Below are 12,140 nucleotides of genomic sequence, written 5' to 3' on the forward strand. Positions count from 1 at the left end.
CAATGTAATTTAGCATTAGATAGCCTAGCTAATATGCAAGTGTTTCAAAATTCATTCTATTTATTAGTGACAATCAACTTCAAATATAAATAATTGTAAAAGTTACGTATAGTGACATCTGCCTTGCAATCCAATCCAATCAAATTTAATACAAATTCACCTCGGTTTCATATAAATATATATAAAATATATTGATCTCAACATAATGAAAACACACTTACTTTCCACTCATTTCCAACTGTCCTTATCATTTTTTGCATCCTATCAAACAACTCAACACCGACGATTGCATCAACAGGTGTATGCTGGGGAAAATATTGTTCATCTTCTTTATTTTACATGTACATGTCGTGAGTGTTTTTAATGTTCATAAGAAAGAATGCATTAAAACTGTGTTGCTGTCTATTTAATGTAAAGAGTTGTTAGCACAACTAGCAATGAGACCAGTGGAATATAACTTACATTAGCACAACTAGCAATGAGACCAGTGGGATATAACTTACATTAGCACAACTAGCAATGAGATCAGTGGAATATAACTTACATTAGCACAACTAGCAATGAAACCAGTGGGATATAACTTACATTAGCACAACTAGCAATGAGACCAGTGGAATATAACTTACATTAGCACAGCTAGCAATGAGACCAGTGGGATATAACTTCCATTAGCACAACTAGCAATGAGACCAGTGGAATATAACTTACATTAGCATAACTAGCAAAGAGATCAGTGGGATATAACTTACATTAGCACAACTAGCAATGAGACCAGTGGGATATAACTTACATTAGCACAACTAGCAATGAGATCAGTGGGATATAACTTACATTAGCACAACTTGCAAAGATACCAGTGGGATATAACTTACATTAGCACAACTAGCAATGAGATCAGTGGGATATAACTTACATTAGCACAACTAGCAATGAGACCAGTGGAATATAACTTACATTAGCACAACTAGCAATGAAACCAGTGGGATATAACTTACATTAGCACAACTAGCAATGAGACCAGTGGAATATAACTTACATTAGCACAACTAGCAATGAGACCAGTGGAATATAACTTACATTAGCACAACTAGCAATGAGACCAGTGGAATATAACTTACATTAGCACAACTAGCAATGAGACCAGTGGAATATAACTTACATTAGCACAGCTAGCAATGAGACCAGTGGGATATAACTTACATTAGCACAACTAGCAATGAGACCAGTGGAATATAACTTACATTAGCATAACTAGCAAAGAGATCAGTGGGATATAACTTACATTAGCACAACTAGCAATGAGACCAGTGGGATATAACTTACATTAGCACAACTAGCAATGAGATCAGTGGGATATAACTTACATTAGCACAACTTGCAAAGATACCAGTGGGATATAACTTACATTAGCACAACTAGCAATGAGATCAGTGGGATATAACTTACATTAGCATAACTAGCAATGAGACCAGTGGAATATAACTCACATTAGCACAACTAGCAATGAGACCAGTGGAATATAACTTACATTAGCACAACTAGTAAAGAGATCAGTGGGATATAACTTACATTAGCACAGCTAGCAATGAGACCAGTAAAATATAACTTACATTAGCACAACGAGCAATGAGACCAGTGGAATATAACTTACATTAGCACAACTAGCAAAGAGACCAGTGGGATATAACTTACATTAGCACAACTAGCAAAGAGACCAGTGGAATATAACTTACATTAGCACAACGAGCAATGAGACCAGTGGAATATAACTTACATTAGCACAGCTAGCAAAGAGACCAGTGGGATATAACTTACATTAGCACAACTAGCAATGAGATCAGTGGAATATAACTTACATTAGCACAACTAGCAAAGAGACCAGTGGAATATAACTTACATTAGCAGAACTAGCAATGAAACCAGTGGAATATAACTTACATTAGCACAACTAGCAATGAGACCAGTGGAATATAACTTACATTAGCACAGCTAGCAAAGAGACCAGTGTAATATAACTCACATTAGCACAGCTAGCAATGAGACCAGTGGAATATAACTTACATTAGCACAGCTAGCAATGAGACCAGTGGAATATAACTTACATTAGCACCTGTGCTGGACGCCCTTTCAATTTTAACAGTATACCGCCCTCTTTAGGCGCAGGCGTTACGTTCAGCGTAGGTCAGAGTTCGCTATAACTATTATGGGCTAGAGTCTCATACACGTACGCCAACTGCGTTTTGTATGACTGAAGATCACTACATAAAGTCCTTCTAAAAGAACACTAGACTCAGCGAAGTAAGTTATTTTTCTGAATTTATTGACTCATGAGTTGATCAGGCCACCTTAGCTCCGAGTGTCGTAATTTGATAAGTGTATTTTTCGCAATTTCCATAAATTTTTCCGTAAGTCGTTCACGCTCGTTCGTTCAGTCAACGATGACGTCATTTGAAATGTGATTTCTTTATCCTGTTATAGTTTTCACCGCTTTCTTGAATAAACTGGTTACCCTAACACAACTGTGTACGAGTTATTTGGGAAGTAGTTGACACCAGTACAAGTACTAATGCACTTGAACCTCGGAATAGTGAAAATTTGCCTGAATATATGAAGACCACTGGAGTACAGCTAGTCTACTTCAAGCAAGGTTAGTCCCAGTGTTAATGTTGTTAATGCTTAACAGAGATTCATCATGGCGTCATGGAAGATAACTTGCCTACAGATGATAAACAACATGATATTGAACGGAAATCTGAGGATGAAAAGTATGAGGAAAATTCACAGGACAAAGTGCGCCCTCAACGTCAAACAAAAATGATAATGAAGGCTATGATCAATGCTACTACTGATGCAGAGAAAAGCATGGCAGCAGCGTGGACAAGGTTGAAACGAATTCTAACAAACTTGCATGTGTCAACAGAATCATCAGACACACCATTAGCAGAAATTGAACACCTTACCCAACAATACCAAGACACCTGGAAACGTTTGACCACCCTGTATGAACTTGATAGCTCAGATGAAACAAAAGACCACATGGCATTCATGGAATCGATATACCTTAGAAATATGCATATCATTGATTCTGAAATCAATGAGATATCAATCAGACGACTTGATCGCACTCCTCCTATCAAGCCATCACGTGGTCATACACTATCTATTTCGGGTTCCATCACGTCTAGAACATCATCCAGAGTCAGCACTGTACATGCCAAAGCCAATGTTGAAGCCGCAGCCGCAGCTGCAAAGGCAGCTGAATATGAGAAAACAAAGGCTAGAGAAGAAGCCACCTATAGGGCCAGAGAAGCGGAGTATATAGCACACATGAAAATCTTAGAAGCCGAAAAGAAAGCAGCCATCACACTAGCGACCGCTGAGGCCTTTCAAAGGGCTGTAGAAGAAGACAACTGTCGACAAATGTACACTTCACCACTACAGTCGGCAAACGATCATGCACAACGCTTCACATTATTCAGAACAAGAACCCACCTTGGGTGTTCCACACAATCTAACTCACATCAAGCCACATTCTGAGCAAATTAAAATGGAAGTGACAGCCCTAGACCGTCAAACCAACCCGTCAACCAAGGTTAACGATCTAGCTCAACCAGATCCTAACCACTACATTCGTCTTCTAGCCCGTCAATGTTTACCTGTACAGGAGCCAGAGGTATACGAAGGGGACCCAGTCATGTTTTTACCCTGGCGCCGGTCATTTGAATGCATGGTGCAAACAGCTTGTGTACCCACATCAGAGAAATTGTTATTCCTAGCCAGATATACAAAGGGAGAGCCAAAAACATTAGTAGACAGATTCCGTCTCAGATATGTTTGAGATGCCAGCACTGCCTACATAGAAGCCTGGAAGGAATTAGAAGAGAGATTCGGCAACCCAGCAGTAATCACGGCGGTTATTATAAAAAAGTTAACCTCCTTTCTACGATTTGGAGCTGGCGACTCTCAAAGACTACGTGACCTGGCAGATCTATGCGTAGATACTGAAGCTCATATGGAAGAACTCCCACATCTAAACACGCTGAATTCTCCGCACGTATTGAATCCCATAATTGAGAAATTACCGTCATTTATCATCAACAAGTGGAGAGATAAAGTATCAACATAAAAACTAAGCCATGGAACATTCCCACCATTCAGTTTCTTCACCTCCTACATGAAAAATGTTGCAAGATCACAGAACGATCCTGACATTTCAAAACCTAGCAACTTCTCACCAGAGAAGACTAGACCAATCCAGACAAAAACAACTGCACGTGTACACGCTACAAAGTCATCTGAAGGTGTTAAACAGTGCGTATACCATGAAGTAACCGGACATGATTTATCTGACTGTAAGGCCTTCGCTAAGCAACCGATAAATGAAAGGATCGATCTATGCAAGATCAAAGGCTTGTGTTTTAGGTGCACACAGAAACACCTCGCGAGAGACTGCAACTCAAGCATCAAGTGTGGTATCTGTCAGAGTACCAAACACATAACCTGTCTACACAAGCCTGGTGACACAACTAAACATGGTGCAGAAACCGAATCAAAGAAAACTGACGGAGCTCAAGCAGTAACATCAAATTGCACAAAACTCATTAAGTGCACAGCTGGACGTTCGTGTGACAAAATAGTTTTAGCAAAGGTCTACAAACAATCCAACCCAACCCAACACATTTCATAGAATTGTACGCAGTACTTGATGATCAGTCCAATGCATGTATGGGGGACACCCATCTGTTTAATGCATTGGAGATGCAGGGTCCAACACTTGAGTACAAACTGTCAACATGCAGTGCCAAGGGCGAACGCAGAACTGGAAGACGCGGTGACCACATCATAATTGAATCCATCGATGGCAAGAAGAAGTTCACACTTCCAGTCCTACTCGAGAACGATTGCATACCCAGTGACAAAGATGAAATACCTTCACCAGAAATATGTAATAAATTTGATCATCTAAAACCTATAGCCGACAAAATTCCTGAATTGAGAGAACACATTGGTATACATCTCCTTATTGGCAGGAACTGTCCAGAACCACTGAAAGTCAGAGAGATCAGAAATGGACCGACCAACTCACCATGGGCTCAACGCACCGACCTAGGGTGGACGATATCTGGTGAACTGTGTATGGAAACTGTAAGGGGCGCTATCAGAGCTTCAGTACACCGTACAACAGCAACAGTGAACTACCTGGACACACAAATGACAAACAGAACAGATACAACACTCAAATGTGATCACCACTTGTATATTAGAGACCCAGTCACCCCTAAACGTGCCAACATAGACGTATTTGAAGAGACAGCAGATGACGAGAAAGTTGCCCTCTCTGTTGAAGACAAACAGTTCCTTCACATTATGCAAAAGGGTGCTCACACAAACCCTCAGGGAAACCTTGAATTCCCTCTACCTTTCAAACAAAATCTGAGTGAACTACCAAACAACCGACAGTCGGCACTCAATCGCTTTAGCAATCTCCAGAACCAGCTCAAACGCAAACCAGAAATGATGCAACAGTACCTGCAGTTCATGGGAAAAGTCATCGAACGTAAACATGCTAGTTCAGTTCCAAGTTAGAATTGGATGACAACAACTCTTGGTACCTGCCACACTTTGGTGTTTACCACCCTAGAAAATCTCAGATACGAGTAGTATTCGACTCAAGCGGTAGATTTAAAGGTGTCTCACTGAATGATGCACTAATTCAGGGACTTGATCAGATGAATAGCCTACTTGGTGTCATACTGCGATTTCGACGCAAGCCAGTAGGTACAATGGGCGACGTGGAACAGATGTTTCACAGCTTTCATGTCAACAAGGAACACCGTGATTATCTTCGCTTCTTCTGGTTCGAGGACAATGACCCCATGAGACCTGTGATACAATACCGTATGAATGTTCACCTCTTTGGGAACATTTCCTCCCCTGCCATAGCCACACTAGGCCTAAGAATGATTGCCACAGAAAACCAATCCACCTATGGTGAAGACGTGAAAGACTTCATACACAAAGATTTCTATGTAGATGACGGTTTAACATCTCAACCTGATGCAGCGACAGCAATAAGCCTCATCAAAAGAACAAGAGACATGTTAGCCACCAAGAACATTAATTTCCACAAAATAGTCTCCAATGACAAGGATGTAATGATCGCCCTCCCAAGTGAAGTACGTGCCAAAGACCTGCAATGTCTAGATTTTAGTCAAGACACTCTACCCTCACAGCAATCACTCGGGATACAATGGTCCCTTCAAGCGGACACTTTCACATTCAAAGTGGACTTGAAGGACAAGCCATTCTCACGGCAAGGAGTATTAGCGACCATAAACTCCATCTATGACCCAATAGGAATACTAGCTCCAGTTACAATAGAAGGGAAGTGCATTCTCAAGGGACTCATGTCAGAAATGCCAAAGGGACGTGAGATGGCCAGCGTTGGATGGGACGATCCACTTCCAGCTGAATACCTTCCTCACTGGACCCACTGGTGTAACAGACTTACATATGCAGAGAAAGTACATCTACAACGCTGTTACATTCCACCTGATTTACGTTCCATAATTCAAAGTGAATGTCATGTATTTTCCGATGCAAGCAATGCAGCCATAGCAGCTGTCGCTTATTTACGACGAGTGAACCAAGATGGTAAAGTTCATGTAGCATTTCTTCTTGGCAAAGCTAAAGTCAATCCCTCACATGCTGTGTCAATTCCTCGCTTAGAACTTTGTGCAGCCATTTTAGCAACACAATTGGCACAAAAGGTAGCTATAGAAATTGGAAGTACTATAGACCGCACAGTTTATCACACTGACAGTACAATCGTCCTTGGCTACTTGAGCAATCGATCAAAGCGCTTCCACGTATATGTAGCAAATCGAGTACAGAAGATACATAATGTATCTTCACCAAACCAATTGCGACATGTGTCTACCGAACAGAATCAACCCGATCTCGCAACGAGATCTGTTTCAGCCCAACAACTGATGTCTACTGTATGGCTTACAGGCCCTACCTTCCTATGGGAATCTGACCCAACATCTGGACCCACAACGGAAAGCATCCAGTATGCAATAACAGAAGAAGACCCAGAAGTTCGAAAACAACCACGCATCCTAGCCACATCTGCCAAACAGCACAAACCTAACGTTAATTGTCTAGAGTCTGAGAGATTCCGCCGCTTCTCAACATGGACTGCTCTTAAGAGAGCAGTAGCGACCCTTATAATCAAGCTACGGAAACACCAGAGTGACAATAGTGAACTTCCATCGAAGATTGTCACCGCTGCATGTGCAAAGATCATTATCCTCCGCACAGTACAAGAAGAGGCGTTCCCAGATGAACTCAAGGTATTGATGATTGCAGACACAGCTGATGATGGTAACAATAACATAAAACGAGAGAGCCCACTGTATCGATTCAACCCATTCCTGGACAAGGATGGACTCATTCGTGTTGAAGGCAGAGTTCGTCAAACCGATCTTGATCTCTGCGGCCGCCATCCAATACTACTGCCAAAAAACAGCCACATCTCTCGACTTATCGCTGAACACATTCACCAAGAGACTGAACATCAAGGTCGTCAACTCACACATGCAGCTATCAGAGCAAAAGGTTTCTGGATTCTTAGCCTACATGACTTAGTAAGAACCATCCTATATCAATGTACAACCTGCAGAAAGCTGAGAGCGAAACGTCTAATCCAAGTGATGGCAGACCTTCCTGCAGACAGAGCTGAAAACACCCCACCATTCACAAATGTGGGGATGGATGTCTTCGGTCCCTGGAGTGTAGTGAACAGGAGAACGAGAGGTGGTTCATCAGAAGCCAAGCGATGGGCCATGATCTTTGTATGTCTATATACAATAGCCATACACATTGAGATCATCAACTCAATGGATACCTCCGCCTTCATCAACGCACTGCGTCGCTTCATAGCCATTCGTGGCCCTGTTAAGAAACTGAGATGTGACCAGGGCACCAACTTCATAGGAGCGAAGAACGAACTAAAAGCAGCACTCGAAGAACTTGACCAGCATCAAGTGCAAAGGTTTCTAACAGAACGCCAATGTGAATGGGTGTTCAATCCACCTCATGCCTCACATTTTGGGGGCATATGGGAGAGACAGATTGGTATCGTCAGACAAGTCCTTAACTCTATGTACGTACAACTTGGCAAACCGCAGTTCACGCATGATTTGCTCTCCACACTAATGGCTGAAGTTTGCGCCATAATCAACGCTCGACCCATAACCACCATATCTTCAGATGCCAATGACCCGCTGGCACTCAGTCCCAGTATGCTTCTCACTATGAAGACGCAACAAGTACAGTACAGTTCTCGCGGAAGCTTTGGCTTCACTTCAGCTTCACCTTCGCTTCAGCATCGCATCATTATGGCATTGTTATGGCTTCAGCATCGCTTCAATGTCGCGACATTAAAAAGTTAGGCGATTATCGCTTCGCTTCATTGTGGCCTCATTATGGCGACAATGTGGCATCAGCATCGCTTCATCAAACAAAGAAGTACTGTACTCATTTCCCCCAAACCTCTTGACCACTTCCGCTTTTGACCGGTCAATTTCCGTTTTATTTTCGACCGTGCAACAATTCGGACTACTAAAAATTTTCTGGTTTTCATAGATCACGGTTACTAGTTTAGTAACCGTGCATAGATGTTGAACAACCGTCAAAAGTTCAAATACTTTTTGTTTTAACTATCTATAATTATATGCACGCAATCTGACCCTTTGACCTAGATTTGGCTGGGATTGAATATTTTACTTTAGACAATATTCCGACGTGACTCACTGCTACAAAATGTATTCAACAGAAGTACAACATGGTTGTCTGGGTTTCTTTTCCTGATTGTGTTGAGTTTACGATTTGTATAATTATTGTTGTTTCCCCCAAGCAGAAGACAAGCCGAAGGACCATGAAGCTAAATAGAATTCCCACGCATGGACGTGGACTGAGTGAAAGAAAATATTTCTAAGGCTAAAATAAAAATGACCTACTATTACACATCTTTGTGTATTTATCAATTTTGTATATATTTGGTATGACCGAACGATCGTAAATACCTAGAAAAATCTCGTCTTTCGTTAATAATTTCATTTGTTTGAAATGTCTACCGACCGTAATTTGTTTCTCCAAACGGTCCCGACGTCCGTCATTCAACACAATCAGCATTTATTTATCGCAATTCATGGGGATCATGTCCCGTAATTTGCGGGCTGTAAAACCAAATAATTAAACAAGTACTATTTATTGTATTTTTGTTTTACCTCGCGAAACTACAACAGAGCGTAGAGTTGTCGCGGTTAAATAGTCGCCTTGAAATCGATGGAACTTCAACTACTAGTATCCATTTCTCACCTTGAAATAAAAAAATCGAAGAGCATCGGGGGATATATTATTAACCAGTCTTACGAATCGCTAGCTTTATTTTATTCGAATTTATAAAATTCACGAGTTTTCGACATTTGTTGGCAACTTCCGCGCTAAAATGGTTGAAAATGTGGGTGTGGTTTTCTCGCAAAGTCCTGTTGATAATACGGACTAATATGGTTCTGTGACCCAGGTCATGCTCCAATCAGGTGACTCTCAGCCAATCAATGATGTTGTAACAAAACATATTTAACGCAAATTGAAAGGTCGTCGTACCATCCAATCTCCAACGTCGATTCACAAAGTTTTTTTTTGTGCTGTGACAGGCTTCGCAATTATTCACTGGAAAACATCGGTATATTTTGACAAGCGGATGGGATTTTACCTCAGTTCAAAAAAAATAAAATAAAATAAAAAAAAAACAGGGCTGAGATACAAATCAGTTTTGCAAGTTGGAAAATAAGGTAAACCAGACTGGGGTCGATGATTTTCAGTATCGAAGGACTTCCGTGTGAATCATGATTTTCAAATTGTTCATCGGCTGGTGACCAAATATTTACGGCCACGCTAAATGGACACGTTTTTTTTCTGAAGCCCAATAAATTATTTCTGCATGTCAAGTGCTATTCGATTTTTTACAGGGCATGGCTAGTTTTCATTCGAAAATATGTTTGTGAGAATACTTTTAAAGTACGTATAGATCGAGCTCAGATCACTGATCGTGACTTAATTTTGAGAATTGGTTGTCAAATTTTACCAGACCGACGCCACCACAACCATCCAATCATATGTTGGAAATGTACGCACTTGTTTTGGAACTTTGTATCAAGATGACTGGCGACGACGCCGACGCACCCGGCGGCGTACGTGTGTGTTGCATGTTTTAGTAGTCCGGGCATGGGGTCGGACTCGGCTAAAACTAAACGAAACACAGAAAAATACCACCGAAATGAGGAATCTGAATCTGCTCTTCTAGCAGCAAATAAAATGAGCGAAAAAAGGTAAATTTTATAACAACAACAGTTTCACTTCGTATACAGCAAATTGTGTTGTATCAGAACGACGATTGCATCGTGTGATTTGAATTTATCACGATTTTCTTTCCAGTCAATATGAAACTCGTCACCTTGCCGATTGTAATGTACTTCGCAAAGTTTTTGGTGCCCAATACTCGCAACACTAAAATAATTAAACAAGATATCTTTTTAAAATGTCATTTTACTCTTGATCGTATTATTTTATTCGCCTTGAATTTCAAATCGATTACATATCGAACTTCTGTACATGTTTTTGTCTACTGCCCTTCTGCGTGCAAATAATGAGGTCATACTCATGTCACAATACTTTGAAGCTGATGCCATGTTGATGCCATGAGACTGCGAAGCTGAGGCCACGATGATGCCACAAAATAGCGAGGCGAACACAGCTTCAATTTTCAATGACGCGAAGCTGATGCCACAATGATGCGATACTGAGGCCACAATGAAGCCATGCGTAGGCGACAATGATGCCACAAAAGCCAAAGCTTCCGCGAGAACTGTACTGTACACCCTCCTCCGGGTACATTCATTCAGCAAGACATGTACAGCAGGAAAAGGTGGCGGTGCGTACAGTATCTTGCCGACCAGTTCTGGGTGCGTTGGAGGAAGGAGTTCCTACAAAGCCGTCAACCAAGACGCAAGTGGAACAAGACTACTGCAAACATCAATGAAGGTGACGTCGTCCTGTTTTGAGATAAAGAATGCTCTCGCAACAACTGGCCTCTTGCACGTGTCGTGAAGACATACTACAGTAATGACAACAAGATCAGAAGAGCTGACATCATGGTTCGTAGAGACAACGTAAGAAGAATCTACCAGAGACCAATTGCCGAACTCGTTTTGATCCAAAGTATCAAAGAGAACAATTCTGAACATTAGTTGTTTTGATTATAATTAAGTTTAGTGTTAGTGTTCTAGCGTTTAGTAAAAATTACCTCTATCGCTCATTTTTAAACGGGGAGTGTGCTGGACGCCCTTTCACTTTTAACAGTATACCGCCCTCTTTAGGCGCGGGCGTTACGTTCAGCGTAGGTCAGAGTTCGCTATAACTATTATGGGCTAGAGTCTCATACGCGTACGCCAACTGCGTTTTGTATGACTGAAGATCGCTACATAAAGTCCTTCTAAAAGAACACTAGACTCAGCGAAGTAAGTTATTTTTCTGAATTTATTGACTCATGAGTTGATCAGGCCACCTTAGCTCCGAGTGTCGTAATTTGATAAGTGTATTTTTCGCAATTTCCATAAATTTTTCCGTAAGTCGTTCACGCTCGTTCGTTCAGTCAGCAATGACGTCATTTGTTATAGTTTTCACCGCTTTCTTGAATAAACTGGTTACCCTAACGCAACTGTGTACGAGTTATTTGGGAAGTGGTTGACACCAGTACGAGTATTAATGCACTTGAACCTCGGAATAGCACCGCTAGCAAAGAGATCAGTGGAATATAATTTACATTAGCACAACTAGCAATGAGACCAGTGGAATATAACTTACATTAGCACAACTAGCAATGAGACCAGTGGAATATAACTTACGTTAGCACAACTAGCAATGAGACCAGTGGAATATAACTTACATTAGCACAACTAGCAAAGAGACCAGTGGAATAACTGACAATTAAGGATGTTTTGTCATACCATCTGTTAAATACATCGTGTCCTCCCACAGCTAAGGTGGCTGCCTATATAAGAACAAAAACAACA

At 41.2% G+C, this 12,140-nt stretch overlaps 1 protein-coding gene across 1 annotated transcript in view; it reads right to left on the reverse strand.

Moving 5' to 3' along the window:
- The window catches only part of LOC102801069 (peroxisomal carnitine O-octanoyltransferase-like), a 63,446-nt gene that overhangs the window by 29,263 nt on the left and 22,043 nt on the right, over nt 1-12,140 (reverse strand). Inside the window, exons 9-12 of the mRNA XM_085501924.1 lie at nt 12,014-12,114; nt 3,156-3,293; nt 1,652-1,687; nt 222-305 (exon numbers count right to left, since the gene is read on the reverse strand). Of these exons, the coding sequence (XP_085358050.1) occupies nt 222-305; nt 1,652-1,687; nt 3,156-3,293; nt 12,014-12,114 (359 nt within the window). The remainder of the gene's footprint in view (nt 1-221; nt 306-1,651; nt 1,688-3,155; nt 3,294-12,013; nt 12,115-12,140) is intronic.

The sequence above is a fragment of the Saccoglossus kowalevskii genome, chromosome 7 (assembly GCF_978046115.1).
Source record: "Saccoglossus kowalevskii chromosome 7, keSacKowa6.1, whole genome shotgun sequence".
NCBI classification, from domain to species: domain Eukaryota; kingdom Metazoa; phylum Hemichordata; class Enteropneusta; family Harrimaniidae; genus Saccoglossus; species Saccoglossus kowalevskii.